General features: G+C 48.7%; 1 protein-coding gene across 3 annotated transcripts in view; it reads left to right on the top strand.

Moving 5' to 3' along the window:
- C2CD2 (C2 calcium dependent domain containing 2) overlaps window positions 1–19552 on the top strand; it is a 70736-nt gene extending 51184 nt beyond the window's left edge. For all 3 annotated transcript variants that reach the window (XM_007968908.3, XM_007968900.3, XM_007968916.3), the window contains exons 12-14: window positions 3109–3236; window positions 5454–5763; window positions 15464–19552. In XM_007968908.3, the coding sequence (XP_007967099.3) occupies window positions 3109–3236; window positions 5454–5763; window positions 15464–15684 (659 nt within the window). In that variant the 3' untranslated portion in view covers window positions 15685–19552. The remainder of the gene's footprint in view (window positions 1–3108; window positions 3237–5453; window positions 5764–15463) is intronic.
- Window positions 19553–19843: the final 291 nt, after the last annotated feature.

Below are 19843 nucleotides of genomic sequence, written 5' to 3'. Positions count from 1 at the left end.
TGACCTGCTCCCAGGGGCAATGGGTGCTTCCTTCTTGCCTAGCTCTCCCCCGTTCACCGAGTCCTGTGTCTGACCTTGCCAAGGCCAACAACTGGACAAGGTGGGGTGGTCAGGGGAGTGGGAAGTTCTCACTGGAGGAGCACTGTCTTAACGTGGCTTTGGATTCTCAGCCTGGTGAAAGTTTACAACTGCTTCCTCCTCTCGTGGGAGGTTTTAAGGTTTTTTGGATATTACCGTGCTGGGTCCCCCACCTGCAATTCTGGGATGCAGGCCCTGCCCCTCCTTTCGTTACCAAAAAAGGGTATTGATCTAGACTCCAAGAGAGGGTTCTTGGATCTGGTGCAAGAAAGAAATCGGGGCGAGTCCACAGAGTAAAGTGAAAGCAAGTTACTAAGAAAGTAAAGGAATAAAAGAATGGCTACTCTGTAGGCAGAGAACCCGTGAGGGTTTGGCTCTTTTTCTGTTTATTTCTTGATCATATGCTAAACAAGGGTTGGATTATTCACGAGTTTTCTACCAAAGGGGTGGGGATTTCTCAGAACTGAGCGTTCCTCCCCTTTTCAGATCATATAGGGTAACTTCTTGCCATTGCCATGGCATTTGCAAACTGTCATGGTGCTGGTGGGAGTGTCTTTTAGCATGCTAATGCATCCTCATTAGTGTATCACCAGCAGTGAGGACAGCCAGAGGTCACTTTCACTGCTATCTTGGTTTTGGCAGGTTTTGACCGGCTTCTTTACCGCATCCTGTTTTATCAGCAGGGTCCTTGTGACCTGTGCCTTGTGCCAACCTCCTAGCTCACCCTGTGAGTAAGGACACCTCACCTCCTGGGAGTCCAGCCCAGGGGGTCCCAGCCTCATTTTGCCCAGCCCTTATTTGAGATGGAGCCACTCTGGCACTAATGCCTCTGACACTTTTGCTGCTGCCCCTGATACCCCTTCCTCAGTTTCTTCCCCTGGCAGTGCCCCCACTGCCCATACTGTGGGGTCCCGTCACCTGGGCAGGATCCCTCTGAAAAGACCCAGACTGATGTTCCCACTTTGGGTTCTGGTAGATGGGCCATGGAGCCAGCCCCCGGGCTCACCCGCCACGGTGCAGCCAGGCACTATAGCAGGTGTCCAGGCTGCACCTAGCACCTGGACCGGGCTCTCCAGGGACTGAACAGAAGCACTGGGCCTGGTGTGAGGAGAACGTGCTCCCAATGCCTCTCCCTTGGTGACTTTGGGAATTACAGCATAGCTTTCTCCTGAGGAGTCTTCCCCAACTCCTTTCTCCAACACTTCTCTCTTCTCAGTATGGCTCAGTGGCTAAACAAAAATCTGTTCCTCTACTGACAACACTCCTGATGCCAAATGTGTAGATTTTCTATGGCAAGCAATTTTCTGTTTCTCTGCAGACACCAACTGGGTGTCCTACAATTTAATTCAATTCTGGCACTGCCTGGAGTTAGCTCAGATCCCACAGGTAAAAGGCCCAGCCCCACAAAACCACCCTCCCACCTTAGACGCCAGGTGCAAATAGTGGGTCCTCAGGTTACCACACTTTTGTCCCACTTGGCTACAAATTGGGGTTTCCATGACACCCTCTTCGGGTTCCATAATTTGCTGTGATGGCTCACAGAACTCAGGGAAACACTTTACTTGGGTTTACCAGTTTATTATCACACAAATGCACAGCCAGATGAAGAGGGGCGCAGGGCACAGTCTGGAAGGGTCCTGAGCGTAGGAGCTTTGATCTCCGTGGAGTCGCCCCTTTCCCAGTACGTGCATGCATTGGTTCACAACCTGGACCCTCCCTGAGCCCTGTCATTTAGGGCTTTATGGTGCTTCTATAAGTAGGTAGGCGTGATTGATTCACTTATTGGCCATTGGTAATTTGAACTCAATCTCTAGCCCCTTTCCCTTCCCCACAGGCGAGAGGAGGGCAGAAAGTTCCAACCTTCTAACCACAGGGTTGGTGCCTCTGACATCCAATGTTCATCCTCATTAGCATTCACTCAGGTGGGCTGCAGGGGCTTATGAGGAATAAGAAAGATGCCTCATCTCAGTGGCTCTGGAATTCAAAGGGTTTTGTTGTTGTTGTTATTGTTCTCTGTGCCAGGAACCAGGGAGGAAGACCAAGTATCTGTTATTCCCCAGTGTCATTGTTGTCACCGGTTCTTGGCCACTGTGGTCTTATCTTGACTCCCTTTGGAAATGCAGCATCTGTAAGCCTCAGGCCATGGCCAAAACTGAGACAGAAGTTCCTTTTACTATGCTGCTACTTTAATAGCTTTGGCATTTTGACTTTACCTGAGCAGGAAAGTGTAAGTTACAAGCATCAGTTCTGAGTCAGAGAGACTCATGTCAGCTCTGGGGCCTCCTGGCTGCTGGACATCCTCCTCAGTGGTCAAATGGGATAAAAGGAAGGACCTGCTCATGGGGTGTGGAATAGGAGTAAATGAGAGAATGTGCACAGAGCTCTCTGAACAGCACCTGGTTCGCCGTAAGCATTCTATTGATGTTGGCTGGTGTGTGGTTATTCACCTAGGGAAGGAAGTGCTTTTATTAACTGGCCCTTCATAGCTCTAGTTACTATTCTGTGTGTTTAGCCACTCTTGGGAGGGAAAAGGAGTCACTACCTTGCCTTTCAAAGTTTAAAATCTTCCAAAGGGTTAGATATTTTTTTTGTCGCTTGCTTGCTTTTGCCATTTTCCATCAACTCTATTCAGGTATAACTTAAATAAATAAAATAGGTGAATGTTAAGCAGACACTTCAGTGAGTATCTTGTAACCACCCGGGAATCAAGGTGTAGACCAAGGGTCAGCAAACAGCAAACTATGACCCACAGGAAAAATCTGGCCCATCACTTGTTTTTGTAAATAAAGTTTTACTGAAACCCAGCCATGCTCATTTATTTACCTGTGGTCTCTAGCTGGTTTCACTCTACAAAAGCTGCATTGAGAAGTTGTTGCAGAGACCACCTACATAGCCTAAATAATGTACTCTTTGGCCCTTTTTAGAAAATATCTGCTAACCATTGCTTATCGACCATTTCCATTATCCCTGGAAGTTCCCATGGAAGTCTAATTTTTGCTGATGAACTTAACACTGCCTTCCCTCCGGCAGAATTGTTGGTGTTGAATGGTTCGGATCCAGTGGCTGAAGTTGCCATTCGACAACTCAGTGAATCTTCAAAGCTGAAACTCAAGTCGCCACGGAAGAAAAGCACTATTATCATATCAGGGATCTCCAAGGTACCATCATGGTGGCTGGGGAGGGGTTTGCATCTGTCAGTGACCTGCTGCTCCTCTGCCCTTTGAAGAAGTTAGCACAAGTGCTTGGTTAACATCCAGAGAGTTCCATTTACAAATGTCAAATTACGTTCCTCACCCCACAAAGGAGTCACGCGTGGTATTGTGTTTACGCAGTTTATCCCGTTCACCAACGACATGGGAGAGTTTCTGATCAGTGACGCTTTACACATTGAGAGGTTGGCAAATCATTCCAAGAAAAATCATTGAAAGAGAGGAACATGACGTAAGACTCCCCTTTGGTACAGAACCTCTACTCTCGTCACCACCCAGTCACGGGGAACTTACACTTTCCATGTGACACGTTTCCAAAGCCTTTTACTTTTTTGCAGTGAATGTTTTATTCCTTTTGTAATCAGAGAGAAATGAAGATTGTAGTGTCCCCCATGGACATTGCACTCCCTTTCTTCCCCTTCTCCCGCTCTGGGACGTCTGCTCGGAGCAGGTGGTGGCAGGTGTGTGGTTCAGGCTGCGGAGAGGCCAACCCCTCAGGTGAAGGGCCATGTTACAGATCCTTACTCTCTTTATTACATTTTTTAATTTGATTTTTAAATGTTTATCTATCTATTTATTTTGAGACCAGCTAATTTGTTATGAGACTGGCTAATTTTTGTATTTTTGGTAGAGACGGGGTTTCACCACGTTGCTCAGGCTGGTCTTGAACTCCTGGGCTCAAGTGATCCATCCACCTTGGCCTTCCAAAGTGTTGGGATTACAGGTGTGAGCCACTGCTCCCGGCCCTTACTCTTTTTTGACATTTCCAAGTGAACAGGTTGAGGGAGGGTTGGGAGATTTTGATTGGGTGTGGGAAGGGGATGAGGAAGAATTGTGGACAAAAGAGTGGGAGGGTAGGCCAGAGGGCACGCAGAACATGGATTCCTCAGTGACTGGAAGACGGGCCAGAACAGGACCTCGGAGGTGCCAGAGATGAGTCATCAGCCTTGCCATTGCACCCAGAGGGTGGCCTTGCCCACGTCCCAGAGGCACGCGGGTGGTGTTTTTGGGGCTTCCTGATCCCTCCAGAGCCCCTCAGCAGGGGATCCATGACCTCGCTGGAAGTCCAGGGCCCAGTAGTTGGGTTTTCTTTGGTCTTGGGTGAATGAATGAGCAAAACAAGGACAAGACCCATGGGCATCTCTCATATACTTTTTCTAAGATCGTATTTAAGAATCACGAGGAACTGCTAGATCTTAGTATTTAATGTTCTGAATCCACTGCAGTGATTATTTGTATTGGTGCTCAGATTATCTAATCTTTTTATTATTATTATTATTATTATTATTATTATCATTATTATTTGAGACGGAGTCTTGCTCTGTTGCCCAGGCTGGAGTGCAGTGGCGCAATCTCAGCTTACTGCAAGCTCCACCTCCCGGGTTCACTCCATTCTCCTGCCCCAGCCTCCCGAGTAGCTGGGACTACAGGTGACCACCACCACGCCCGGCTAATTTTTTGTATTTATTTTAGTAGAGACAGGGAGATTATCTAATCTTGAGTCAGTGGGCTCTTCCACAGGCCAGCACTTAAGTCAGAACTGCACATTGTCCCTAAGCAAACGCCTGTGTCACTGCCACCCACACCAAGGACAGCATGACTGGCCCTCAGGGAGCCCCCGTGCCCTCCTTCCCAAACTTTCCCCCTCCAAGGAAGCGCTATCCCGACTCTCAAAGGTTAATTTAGTGCTTAAATATTTTTACACAAAATATAATCTTTGAGAGGCTGCGCCAGTGAATTTCTGCTTGCAGGTAACATAAACGTGTGGAGGAACAAAGACAACTAAACCCGAAACACCCACGGCCACTTCCTTTGTGCTGTCGTGGACTCTGAAGGACGGGCTCTCTTGCATCTCATTTCTGCGGCTTGCCACAAATGCTCCCACTGCTAGGCCCATCTGCGGGAGGAAGGGGGTTAACCTCTGAGCCCCGGGGGCCACCCCCCAGCTGCCTAGGGACCCTGAGCCCTGGCTGTAAGGGAGACCTTTTTTAGCCCAAGCATGAGCAACAGCCGTGACGTATGAGCACCTTCTCCGAGGCCCGCTACTGCATCTTCTGAGACTTTGAAATCAACTGTTAGAATGTTTTGGAGAGTGCTTTTCAGGTCTTTTCGAACCCTCTCTTCCTTTCACGTAACCCTTATCATCTTCCCCACCGCCCCTAACAGACCTCACTATCTCAGGACCACGATGCTGCCCTGATGCAGAGCTACATGGCCTCTGTGGACAGCACCCACCAGGAGGATGCCCCATCCCATCCGGAGGTGGCCACAGCCTCTGCCCCACTGGAGGAAGCTGAGTCAGCCCAGGCATCCCTTGCCCCCAAGCCCCAGGAGGATGAGCTAGACTCCTGGGACTTGGAGAAGGAGCCCCAGGCCGTGGCATGGAGCAGCCAGGCCCTGCTGGACCCCGACGGTGATGAGCTATCAGAGAGCTCCGTGAGTGTCTCGGAGCCAGGCGCTGCCAAAAAGCATAAAGGTACCTGCTCCCGAGCCCCCAACCCCGGGCCCCCCACTGGGAGGCTTTGTGCTCATGCTGGCTTCCAAGCTGAAGTCGTCTGCTTTCGTTCCCTTTGTCCCCTACAAGCTCCCTCTGGACCTCACCCCCTGCCCCTCCAGAAACGCCCTGTGCTGACTGTTTGAACCCATGGGGGGCATCTGCAGGTCCTTCTGTGTGAGGCTTGGTGTCATCTCTGCATTTGGGGCCAGTGTGTGTCCATGCATAGAGGCCCCTTCCTCAGTCCAGGCTTGCGCCACCTGGCTTCCCGAGGGGTTACCAAGAGCCCTACACGATGATGGGCCACAGAGACTCAGAGCAAAGCCAGGCAGAGCCTGGGGCTCCTTCCATTGCCGATATGGGTATCTTTGCTCCTTTATGCCTCTCAGAGTCTCCGTGCACCTCAAACGAAACCAGACCTCACCACCTGACCCTAGGAGGCTCTACGGGGAGAGGAGCTCCTGGGAATAATGAATTGATTAACTTAATATGTGGGTGGCGAGGAGGTGATCATTTCATTAGTACTGATTGTTTCCATTAGCCCTGAGTTTCAGTGCTTTACACCTATAAATTCCTTAAGCGTGTGCAGATTTGCCGAGACAGTGCCTTGGCATGAGTAACCTGAATGTATTTGCTAAGGGCATGTAGTCTAGGGGCTTGGGGTCGGTTCCAGATGTGAGACCACCGAGCCTCAGCATCCTCCTCCATAAGATGAGGAGCGTGGCCGCTGCCTGCGCCCACCTGACTCCACCATTTGGGGGACAAAAGGACATCTCGGTGCAGAAGACAGGACTGGGGGCAAGGCAGGCCAAGCTGTGAGCTTGGGTGAAACTCAGCATTAACTCCTGGCTCTGGCTCTTGTGTGGGGCTCCAAGGCTTTCAGCAGAAATCTCAGGATGTCCTAAGACAGTCTGTGTCGGGAAATCGCAGGGGCTCCTTGGGGGAGCTTTGTTAAGCGTTGCCGTTGCTACCTCTTGTCCTCTGTTCTTGATGCCATAGACCAGTGATTCTCAAGCCCAGCACTTTTTCCCCCAGGGAATATGGCAGTGTCTGAAGACACTTTAGTTGTCACAGCTGGGAGTCTGGGGTGCAACCGGCATCTAGTGAATAGAGGCCGGGGATGCCATTCAGTGCCCTGCCGTGCACAGGACACGCCCCCACAAGGCAGCCTCACAGTGCAGTACGCTCTGGTCCCAAATGTCCCTGGTGCCAAAGCTGACAGCCTGTCGTGGGCTGGACTGTCCTTGAGTCTGTCCTTGTCCCCTCTCTCCCTGTCTTTGCTTCGTGTCCCTCAGTGATGGCCTGGTGGCTGCGCTCTCCTATGCCCCCGTCCTTACCAGTGCAGAGTCGGGATAGGTGCTGGGGGGAAATGGAAAGTTAGAAGAGGAAAGGGAGAAGGAGGAAATTCCTGGATAAGATTTCAGACCCCTTGGATCTGTTTGCCCACTGCCTGGCCTTGGGGCGCTTTATGCGCGGACCCCCCTCCACAGAGCTCTTGAGGGCTGTAAGCTGCACACTGACCTCTGCGCTCCTGTGCTCCTGTTAAGATGCCTTGGCTTGGGTTATGTCAAAGGTGACCTGGTCACCTGACACACACCTGTGGCCTATTCTTTGTCTTGGAGACGGTGAGTGCTGGGTGAGGTGGGACAAACATGGGCGCATGGTGGGGTAGCTCTTCCTCTCCCTTCCCTGACTCGACCCGTTTCCTCTTGTCCTGGCAGAACTCAACCCCCCGTCCGCCCTCCTCATTCCTTCTGAAATGCCAAGCCTCGCTCACTCTGTTCATGCAAAGATCTGCGTTCCTTCACCCAGTCCCTCCTGCTTCTCTCTGTCTGGTTTCCCTTCTGGAGAGTCTTTCCCCGGGTTTCCATCCTTGCTCTGCCACCCACCCTGCTCCTCTCCCTTCACGGGCCAGGTGGATGAGGGGTCCACCCTCTGGGGACTGGGTGTCGGGCAGGTGTGCTGGGGGCTGGTGCTGGCCACCTACAGCACAGGCTCAGAACTCCCCGGAGGCGCGGCAGTTGGGAATACGGCAGAGACACTCAGCCGTGCCATGCGTTTCACTCCTGTGGCCCTACCGCGTTGACCCCAGGTTTTTGAACAGGACATATTTGGCAGCAGTTTTAAATGTTTCCTTCCAGCGTTTTTAAAGAGACTCGTAATTAGCATCTCTGTGAGCTGTTGTCACAATCTGAGATGATTCTGTGTTATGGGTGCCAAGTCATTTTCATTTTTTGACCAAACATTTTTCAAAACCGGTGATAAAGGGTGTCGTTTTTAAAAAACTAAAGCTTGTTTTTTTGTGTGTGGTTTTTTTTTTTTTTTTTGGTTTAAGAACCTCCTGTATCTTCTGCCCTGCTAAGGAGTCTGTATTAGGTTTCTGAGAGTGCCTGTGTATTTAGAACCCTCCTGAGGTTCTGCTGGTTGGAAACCAGCCCACACAGGAAATGTATTCTCCAAATTTTGGTTTACTTTTAGTTTAAAAAAAGATCAATGAAGTTGGCCACCGTTGTAGACAGAGTCAGCACCACTGAACTGTGTAGGTAGAAATGGTTAAGAGGGTATATTATGGGTGTGTTACCACAAGCAAGAACAACAGTTTCAAGGGAGGTTTTGGGAAAAACACTTGAATGGTAAGAAACCTTGCCAAATATCCTGCACAGCGGCGTCCCGTGTGCCTGTGGTGTCTGTAGATGGCTCAGAACCCTTACCCACGTCCACTCTGATGTTGCTCTTGCATAATTCTTTCTGCTTCTTACTTCTCTTCATCTCATGCTTATTCCCTTTAACTTAAGAGGATCACTATGCCAACCAGAATTAATTGCCTGCACAGTAAGTTATTTTTGTCTTATTTTTTTCAATTACACATAGCCATCCTAGGAGTGCAGCCTGTAGCTCAGCAGCCAGCCGACCTGCCTGCCTCGTGTTCCCTCCCGTCTCCGCCTTTCCCCTCCTAGGTTGCTAGTTCCCCATGTTCCTCCTGAAACTGCTCTGGCTGAGGTTGTACAGCACCTATCAGGTGAGGGCGCTCGCTCTGGTACCTGATGTGACTGGGCGACCTCTCTGTGACACCCACAGGAAGAGGCTGATTCCCTTTTTCGTCCTCCAGAGCTAAAAAGTAGTCACTTCTATCCATGGACCATCTGTGGTTCCAGTTGAAATCTGATGCTGTTCTTGGGAAGCCAAAGACAATTTTTTTTTTCTTCTGGTCATTGTTTTTCCCATCTGCTGGGTTTTAAGACAGATCCTTCAATTAACTATATCTGTTAGACTCTGTAAGAGACAAATAGGAATAAATTTGGAAATATTTATGACATTAGAGCTATAATTTAGATGATGTTTAAATTCTTTCATGTATTTGTTTATACTTCAGCCTTCTTGTGATTTGTTTTTTAAACTTTGTTAGAACCAGGGAAGGACTTTTTTTCTTCTCCCTGTCTCCCATTTAAAATCTTAGTTACTTGCCTCAAATTTCACATAACCCCCCCACCAGATTATCTTCAGGAATCTTGAAGCTTGTGGGTGAGGTCTAAATCTTGCTTCTTGCTGTTGGTGTAGAGAAGGTAGCCTGGAGTCAAGTAGTCAGGTTTCCTGAAATCAACATGGCGCCGGCTATTCTTGCCCATGGCGTGAACTTCACTATCAGCAAAGGGCAACAGTTTCTGCAGGCTCAAAGTCAAGCAGATAATGTGCTTGGTCCAGGTCATCCAGATGGTCTGATTATCCAGACTATCAGTTCCTGGATCAGTCAGGGTCCTCCAGAGCAGCAGAACCCATAGGTTACATATTTAAGAAACTGACTCATGAGATTGACAGGTCTGAAATCTGCAGGGCAGGCAGCAGGTCACAGACCCCAGCAAGAGTTGATGCTTTAGTCTTGAGGCAGAATTTCTTCCTCCGTGGAAAACCAGTGTTTGAGCTTAGGGCCTTCAGCTGATTGGACGAGGCCTACCCACATTCTCCAGGATAATCTCGTTTCCTTAAAGTCCACTGGCTGGGGTTGTTAACTACATCTACACAATGCCTTCCCAGGCACACCTCAGTTCTGTTGAATCTCTGGGTGCTGCGGCCAGGTTGACACAGCGACACCTCACAGGCTTGCTCATCGAGGTGGGCAGACTGGTACATTCCATACGGGGTTACTGCCCAATAGACAAGAGCGTGCTCCGGTCTCAGCCTCGTCCCTCACAACCACCGTGGGGCGGCTATTTAGTGTGAGCTGGCAAATCCGGGGCCGTGTTCTCCCTGCATCGTTTACCTGAAAGGTGACAGTGAACAATCTGCTTCCAAGTCGAGACAGGCTTTCCCATTGCTATTGAGAAAGGGAATGGAATGGCCTCTGTCCGTGTGGTGGTCCTTCATGGCTGACGATGAGTCTGCCTGAGATGAGTCTGCATGACGGGAATCCTCTCCTCCCCCGCCCCCTGCATGCCTCTCTGGAGACGCAACTCGTTCTGGGAATCCCGCCCAGGTCCTTGCTGGATTAGGGGGCTTTGCGCCGTGAGACCCCAAGGGCTTTGATGTATCCACACTCTCCGGAGTCTCCTCCCCAGGGGCCACAGACTTGCCCATTTTTCCAGACACCTGGCTGGCCACTTCTCAGACGCCGTCCTTAGCAGCACGGAGGAGCAGGGCCTGGGAACATGAACTTCAGAGCCAGAAAGCGCAGTGTTACACACCCGCCCCGTTAGTGTGAGACCCCAAGACAGCCACCTCTCCAAACCTTAGCTTCCTCATGTGTCCCTACAGAGTCTAGCAGACATAAATAGCTAATTAAGGAATCTATCTTAAAATCCCATAGGTAGGAAAACAGTGACCAAAAGCAACCCTAAAAATGGTAGGGATCAGGCCTCCTTCCTCAGAGGCGGCTGGGGGATATCATTGAGGGTCCAGTCTACAGAACTGCAAACCTCAGTCCCCACCCGCACATGACCATCCCCTGTATGAGAAGTTGATGCCATCCCCCTAGAAGCTGTGACAAATTATCAGGTGAGGGGAAAGTGCAAGTCACACAAATGATTTCCGGGAAGATTTTCACATGGGCACATATGACCATAATCTGGTTTCTGGCATTGATGTTGAACTATGAAATTCAACAAAACAGGCCAGGAGCGGTGGCTCACACCTGTAATCCCAGCACTTTGGGAGGCCAAGGCAGGTGGATCATGAGGTCAGGAGTTCGAGACCAGCCTGGCCAACATGGAGAAACCCCGTCTCTAGTAAAAATACAAAATTAGCCGGACGTGGTGGCTCGCACCTGTAATCCCAGCTACTCGGGAGGCTGAGGCAGAAGAGTCACTTGAGCTTGGGAGGTGGAGGTTGCAGTGAGCTGAGATCACACCACTGCACTCCAGCCTGGGCAACAGAGTAAGACTCCGTCTCAAAAAAAAGAAATTTAACAAAACAGCAGACATGCTCTGGAGAGCGTGAGTGAAGATGGAAGAACAGAAAATAACCTTGTTACCAGCCCCTCGGGGTGGGGTGTGGCCCATGGAAGAGGCGTAGGGCTCCCTGGGGCGGGGATCTGCCACCAAAACAAGTTAGTCCCTCAGGGTCTGGACAGACAACAGACTGGAGCCCGTAGTGAGGATAAAACAAACACGCCGTGCCAATCTTTCTTGTCTTCCATCTTTTTACATGCAGGCTGCAATCCTTGCTATTTCGTCTTAATATGCCAAGAATTAGAATTTTAGGCAGTTTTTATTTATTTTATTTTATTTTATTTTTTTATGACAGGGTCTTGTTCTGTCACTTCTGTCACCCAGACTGGAGTGCAGTGGCAAGATCATAGCTCATTGCAGTCTCAAATTCATGTGCTCAAGTAAAACACCTGCCTCAGCCTCCCAGGTTTAGGCACTTGTAGTTCGATTTCCCTTGCATGACTTAAAGTAACTGCTTGAAAATGTGCGTATCCCATTTTATTTTTATTTTTTTTAAAGTTTAATTTTTTTATTTTTATTTCTTAGAGATGGGGTCTGGTTATGTCGCCTAGGCTAGTCTCCAATTCCTGGGCTCAGGGGATTCTCCAAACCTCAGACTCCCAAAGTGCTGGGATTACACGGCTGAGCCACCGTGCCCGGCCCCTCTTCCTGTTCTGAGGTCTTTTGAATACAGCCGTGCCTTGCCTGTCTGCACACCCCACTTCCCTCTTCACCTGGGCACACCGCGCATCTCTGGCGTGGCGTGGGGCCCTGCGGGTGGGCTGCATCAGCTTCTCCCCTCACAGCCCTGTGGTCTGCAGGCCCCCAGAGTGAAGCGTGAAGGAGCATGAGCAGCGGCACACAGGAGAGCAGGTACGGTGCCCGTGTCCTTGGCCCTGGCCTGTCCCTGCGTTGTCCACTGTGGCCTCCAGGTGCTCCAAGCACTGGTGGCATTTTGGCCAGACCTGGGCTAGCAGTGGGCAACCCCAGCTGCATGTTTGAAAGACCTGGGATCTTTTGAAAAATGCTCATGCCCGCTGTCCCCAGACCCCCATCGTGCCAGATTCTCCAGGAAGGGCCTGCACACCTGTAGTCCTTAGATGCCGGCTGATTTGAGGGCTTGGGGCTGAGGACACTCAGCTCCACTGTCCTCTCCGCTCCCCCACTCCTCCACGTGCCTGCCTGGGTTCTGAGGACTGAACAGGAAGACATGGCGGGCGTTCCTGGATCCTTAAGCCAAATGTACCCCTCTCCTCCCAGGGCTGTATCAAATTACCACAAACTGGGTGTTTTCAACACCAGGAGCACTGATTCTCTCCCTGTTCTGGAAGCTGGAGGTCTGAGCTGCTGGTGCTAGCAGGGCCACCCCTTCTGAGGCCCTGTGGGAAAGCCTGCTCCCGCCTCTCCAGCTCCTGACAGCTGCTGACAACCTTTGGCGCTCCTTGGCTTGTAGAAGCATCGCCCTGTGCCCTGCTTTCATCTTCATGTGGCGTCCTTCCTGTGACCCTTCACAGTGTCTTCCCCTGTGTGTCTGTCTCTGTTTCTGAGTTCCCCCTTTTGATAAGGACAGCAGGCATATTGGATCACGGGCCACCCCGTTGATCTAATTTTAACTTGATGACTTCTGCAAAGACCCCGTCTCCAAATAAGGTCACATTCTCTGAAGTACTGGGGGTTAGGACTGTAACATATGAATTTGGGTGGGGGTAGGGGAGCCAAGTTCAGCCCATCACAGTGTCCCTGCTCATACCTCAGGCCTGGCTCCAGACCCCAGGCCAGCTTCAGTGCAGGGATGCCTATGAAATGGACTTTGGAGATGAAGCAGGAAGGAACGTCTCACTGCTGGGGGTTCTGAGACCGTGGGTCTGTGGTTGACCCGGGGGATGGGTTGGTGTTCCCTCCCCCTAGGCCTCCATTCCCCCTGGGAAGTGAAGGGGGGGTGACGTTGGAGCAGTCCAGGTGAAGCTGTTGGATCTACCCTTTCCTCTCCCCTGTTCCACCTGAGAGCCCATGTCCATAGGCCCTTCAGGGCCTCCAAGGTCAGCCTAAAGCAGAGCTTCAAGGCAGGTGCCTACAGATCAGAAATACCATGAGGGTCCCCCTCATCCCCCAACTTCAGGTCACCTGGTGGTCTCAGAGCCCCCTGACAACTGGGGGTTCCTCTGCCTGGGAGCCCCTATCACCATGCCCAGGGCATTTCCCCAGCAGGTGCCCTCTGATGCAAAGGCAGTTAGCCACATCAGCACCACTGCGTCTGCCCCACTGGCCAAACTCCAAAGCCATGTCCAGTTGGGGTCATTATCCAGCCGTCAGAACACGCCCTGCTGATGGCTGGTTTTTCACGACGTGCTGCATTTTTCAGGGACGTGAATCACTCCAGGAACTGACACTGATGTCCCACAGGTGTACCATTAGGCCTGCGGACAACAGGGACGTCATTTACACGTTGATACTACTTACCCTCCTTTTTCATTCCTTTTCCAGCAGTCCCTGAAACCCCTGCACACAGGCTCCTAACTTTAGATCACTGTAAAACAATGTCCAAATGATACATCAGAAGAAGTGATTTGGTTGTATTGAGAGAGTCAAGTTTTTAAAAAATTATGGCTGCTTTGATCAAATTAAATTCAGTCCATTGCGGCCCTTCATCTTCTCAGTTTCTGTCCTGTATGTAACCTGGGCAGAGCAGATGGGACACAGTAGTTCGTGCTTAAAGTCAGGCTCAGGGGCACATGCTTCTTTCCCCATAGCAGGCTTTGATTATACAAAGATTCATAGGCAGGTCTAGGTCAGGTTTCTCCGACTGCCCTCAGATGCCACAATTGTTGGTGTGCATTTCATTTAGAAGAGGGAATTGATATTCTTCATCCTCTCCTTTAACCTCCTCAACGTGAGTGGCGATTTGCATATGTCATGGCTATTGAGATGTTTATTGGATATGCCTATCACAAAGGGAATAAATTATCACATTAAGAATAAAGCTCCTCTTCATGATGATCAGACCTGTCTTCTTTCAAAGTCATTACCACCTACATGCAAGTGGTAATGAATTTCACAGGCTGGACTGAAATGCTTACTCCCTCAACCTTGCCAGCCTTGGTTAATAAGATGTTAAACTAATTTGTGAAAAAGCAAATTAGTGGGCTCTTGCACCTACTACGTTAGCTCATACTTGATCTTTAAGGAATCATTGCTGTTGAAATTATTGTTGCTGCTGCTGCTGCTAATTTTTTTCTATTCCATATTCTACTACTTGATGGATATCTATATCCAGATAAATATCTGTATATAGAGATCTGTATCTATCTGTAAACAGATAGATCAAACGACACAAAATTGAGGTTTTGTAGGCCAAATATGCCCAAGTGACAAACTTCAGAGGGCACGGCCTAATAGATATGATAGGATCTGGAATTATTTTTTAATAAAATCTTATTCCCCAAAGAGCAACTGTTATTTAACATCCCTAAGAAAGTGAATACTATTGTTCTCAGGGTCTTAATTGGGTTTTATGAGTGTGATGATCCTTTCTGGGGCACAGCACTGCTTTGCCACCTACACCTTTCCTAATGAGGGGACGTGGGTGGCACAGAAGGGACCCAGGTGTCCTTGGTGTCCCAACCGAGGCAACAGCTGTCTGCCTCCATTTGATCTGATAGAAAATCAGGGATATAAGCCAGGTGTGATGACTCAGGCCTGTAATCCCAGCTCCCAGCGCTTTGGGAGGCTGAGGGTCGTGAATCACCTGAGGTCAGGAGTTCGAGACCAGCCTGACCAACATGGTGAAACCGTCTCTACTAGAAATACAACAAATTAGCTAGGCGTGGTGGCGCGCATCTGTAATCCCAGCCATTATGGGAGGCCGAGGCAGGAGAATCGCTTGAACCTGGAGGTGGAGGTTGCAGTGAGCCAAGATCGCACACACCACCGCACTCCAGCCTGGGTGACAGACAGCAAGATTCCGTCCCCAAAAAACATCAGGAATATAAATACCATCCTTGGAAAGGGATACCAAGCGATAGTCCAGGCTTACTGCTTCTACTGTTATAATCTCCTTTCCATTTCATCTTGAAAAATCTCATTTTGTACAAGCCAGATTCCAGTTGTTTTTTTCTCATGCAGATAGTGACAGCACATTGAAGTAGTAAACTGGCCCTTTGTTAGAGGCATTCGAGCCTCCTTTTCCCTTTGTCCCATTGGAGCAGTCATTCAGCCCCTCATTCCCCGCCCACTTGACCAGCCCCTGTGCTTCCCTCTTCCAGGAGGAATTCTAAGGAAAGGGGCAAAGCTGTTCTTCCGCCGGCGGCATCAACAGAAAGACCCGGGCATGAGTCAGTCACACAATGACCTTGTGTTCCTGGAGCAGCCAGAGGGTTCCCGGAGGAAAGGCGTCACCCTCACCAGGATCCTGAACAAGAAGCTGCTCTCCAGGCACAGAAACAAGAACACCATGAACGGTGCCCCGGTGGAGCCCTGCACATAGGGCCTGAGGTCATCACCTCCAAGCCAGAAGACGTGCACCCGCGTTAACTACCCTCACCAGGACGCAGCCAGTGTGCCCGCCAGATGTCCAGATGCCCCGCTTGTCTTGCTGGGTTTCTTCCAACCATCTAGTCTTTTAAAGGGAAAACAATATCTGAGTCTCCAGCCAGGAGGTTTCCCCCAGAGAGGATAAAAAGCCCAACTCGCCACCAGATGCCAAATGAGACTTGACAGCCACAGAGCTTGGGCTGTGCTCAAAGCTAAGAGTTAGGGTTCAATATTAGAAGGAGATTAACATTATAAGTGAAATAATATACTCTAATGGATTGTGGAGGGCAGGTGTGAGGGACTCAGTTTACCTATTCTACACTAACAAGTGTTTTTGGTCCATGCCTGGACCATGTCACAAAAAGGAGGTGCCCCCCTGTGCTGTCACTGTGAATGGAAAGGGTGGGTCACCTCTCCTCATCTGCTGCTTGGAATAAAAAATGCAGCTGGCCCTGAGTACAGGGAAGTGGAACATAGACAGGATGTGGATAAATAAATTTTGGTAGGAATGGCGATGCTATGACAGATGTAGGAAGTCATCTACCTTTGATATTAGCCATAGAACTTGAACACTAACTATATCCTATGCATAGTATGCAGAACACTTTTCTAAGTTTACTTTGAGCCTACTTGCAAGTGGAAGATATATATATTCTCACATGGTTTTTACATTTTTCTCTATCGTGTTAAAAGCTCTAATACTACTAGTGGAGAAGTTGACATTCAAGTTTTTTTTTCCTCCCGCCTGTCATACTTGCTAAACAAGAGCACAGCAGGCCTGTCAGATGAAGTCAGGAGCCATACGTGACCGCTCGTACAACACGGTAACCAAACACATACATGGATTTTGCCAAATGCTGCCAGTAGCCAAAACAAAGTCCTTTTAGGGCAATGGAGGAAATTATTTTGTGTCTCAGGTGTCAGTCTTAGGAATGGAAGTTTAATAACAAATGGGCCAAACTTGCAGGAGATTCTTTCTATGAGCACTTCAGAATTTTGCTGTGAACAGTCCTCTTGGACACAGGTTGGGGTGCCCTTGTTTGGGTTTGTTTTGGTGGAAAACATGATCACCTGGCACACCATTTGAATATCCCTAAGTATCATTCCAGTCGCTTTCCTCATCAGTTGCCTTTCTGTTTCAGTTCATTCACAGATTTCACTTTGGTCTGCCCTGAATGTGCCACTTCCAGTAGACATGCTGGTTAAAGAACAGTCATCATTGGGGTGAAGTGTTTTTGACAGTTTAATATGATTCACTTTTCTCCAAAGAGATGTAAAAGGCCGTTATGAAAGCTTGACTTCTGTCACAGAGATGGAAATGGGCGAGATTCCTTCCATAGGTTCTTTTGTTAATCCTTAAACATGAAATATTTCGGGGGTAATAGAGCCACTGGTGAGTAAAAATTTATATAAAAACCAACATTTTAGGATTTTTTCTTTTTTAGTGAAAACCTGTATAAAAACCAAAATTATGGGATTTTTTTCTTCTTTTTTAGGGGGAGAGATTAGAAAACGACATTATGAATTTCACTTTAAAATGCACATTACAAATTTCTTAGGTGTTCCAGGAATTATCAAGTGACTTTAAAATGACTTTTTCAACCTGCTTTGTTTTTAAAAATTATATTCCAGTTTTAATCATTGTAAAAAAAAGCACCTGGAGTTTCAAAATATGTGAATACTACCAAGTTTCTGTCCCCAAAGTCAGGCGTCACTGCTAGTCTTTTGGGACAGATGGGACAGATGTTCACTTGAATGTTTTACTTGAAGTTTTACTGCTCTTGGCCATGTGGTAAAAAGAGCCTGAGACATATAAGAATTCCCAGAGGATATTATGTGTCAGAATTTCGGACACTGATCAGAAGTTTTTAATTGTTCTTTTTTATTTGATTTTGGAATTCAGGTGTACTCTATTCAAGTGCGAGGAGATCAGAAGTTATTTTTAATTTTTTTATTTAAAAAATGTTTTTTTCGAGACGGAGTTTCACTCTGTTGCCCAGGCTGGAGTGCAGTGGCGGCTCACTGCAACCTCTGCCTTCTGGGTTCAAGTGATTCTCCTGCCTCAGCCTCCCAAGTAGCTGGGATTACAGGTGCCAGCCACCACGCCCAGCTAATTTATTTTTATTTAGTAGAGATGGAGTTTCACCATGTTGGTCAGACTGGTCTCGAACTCCTGACCTCAGGTGATCCACCCACCTCGGCCTCCCAAAGTTCTGGGATTATAGGCATGAACCACCATGCCGGCCCCAGAATTTTATATTAAGCCTTCTTGCTCTCAAAAGAAAAAAAAAAAAAAATAGTTTTTAACTATTCCATTTCCAGATGAATCCCATGAGCACTGCTTACTGTTGAATACCTAGGTCTAGGACTCTGCTTCCTGTAGACACACTCATGTTGTCTCCATCCAATGGCCTTTTCTGAAGTTACAGAAAACACCAATGTGGGAGGGAGTTTATGAAGCAAAGGCAAAGGAAACACGTAGGCTAGCTTCAGGGTAGCACCGTGAGAAATGGCCTGTATTGATACTGTGAATGTTTCTTTCCCAAGCTATTTTGTGCAGGTTTTTTTTTTCATGGTGTAGGGTATTTATGATAAAGTAAATGTTGTGAAGGTTAAAGATAAATTAAGATTATCCACCAAATGCTAAAAATACTGACGTGTAAATCACCTTTATCGTCTCACCTCTTCTATGAGCTTTTGCGGCTTGAGGGCTTTTGTTTTTGGCTTTTGTCTGGATGAAAGTTTTGCCGAGTGGTGTTTTAAAAGCGATTCCTCATGAACACTAAGATTAACTGTGTCTGTATCTCTGGAACTGGGTGCTCATGTTGGTTTTAACGAGCTTGCAACCCTTCCCCGTTTGCTTTGTTTAAGGAGGTGCCTCTGTTCTTTGTGGAGGAGTGAAATGGAGCTTTCAGTGTGTGTGTGTGGTATGTGTGTCTGCACACAGCTGTGTGTGATTGTAGCAATAACAAAAGTAGCCATCTTCTTGTTCCTGCTGAAAACTTGCTGTGAGAGTTTTGACAGAGCAGTTTATTTTAATCAAGTTCCAAGTCTGGGTTCAAACCCAGCCCCGATCCCTTATGACCGACGGCCACTCAGTGGCACCTTGGTGCCCATTTAGATTTTTGCTTGGGTTTTACCGGCCACCTCTATAGACGAGAGTTGCAAAGTTGCTATGAGCAGAGAGGGAAAGATTAATCTACACTGCTGGCCACTGAAGGCCGGTGTTTCCTGGGTAATAATCTCATGGCTCTTGATCTGGAAACTTCAGAGTACAAATTGGTGGACGGTGGAAGTCAGGACACGGATCTCTGTCCGATGGAAAACAGACCTCGGGGCTGGCATCAACCCTGCTGCCAGGCCCTCTCCCCACTGCCCCAAACCGGCCCGGACACGATGACCAAAGCAGCCTGCACAGGGCAAGGCCCCTGCGGAATCCTGCAGAGCAAACTCAAGTTACCTTGGGTCCATGACTGTTTGCATTGGAAACACAGTACACTGCCCCGTTCTCTCAGCAGCTGGGCAGTAGTGCACCATTCACCATTGAGGCTTGTGGTTTGTCGTTTACCACTGTTATGTCCAAACTGCATTGTAAAAAGAGAAGAAAACGGCAGGTTTTCCAGGTCCGCGGAAGGGTTTGGCCTGACACTGGAGTGCGGTGATGAACTTACGTGACAATGATTGTATTCCTCAATAGCACTTTAAATGCCGAAGACAGTCCTGCACCAAGCCTGTGCACGGGCTTGGGTGGGTTCCTTTGGAGAAGATGTGGCTGGAACACAAACAATCTTTGAAGAAATAAATGTGCACACAGAACACTACACGCTGAGTTGTTTTTCCTGAGTCCTGTTCTGTCCTAGAAGTCCCAGGGTCTTCTCTGAGCATCCCTTTCATCAGGTCACTGCAAGTGACCAACCATCACAGCCAATTAACGTAAAAGAAGAGGCAGGCTGGGCGCGGTGGCTCGTGCCTGTAAATCCCAGCACTTTGGGAGGCGGAGACAAGGGATCACTTGAGGTTGGGAGTTTGAGACCAGCCTGGCCAACATGGTGAAACCCCATCTCTACTACAAATACAAAAATTAGTGTTAGTGGTGGTGCATGCCTGTAGTC

This window comes from Chlorocebus sabaeus, chromosome 2, assembly GCF_047675955.1.
Source record: "Chlorocebus sabaeus isolate Y175 chromosome 2, mChlSab1.0.hap1, whole genome shotgun sequence".
Lineage (NCBI taxonomy): Eukaryota > Metazoa > Chordata > Mammalia > Primates > Cercopithecidae > Chlorocebus > Chlorocebus sabaeus.
The sequence above is the reverse complement of the archived record's forward strand: the minus strand, read 5'-3'. Positions and strand labels throughout refer to the sequence as shown.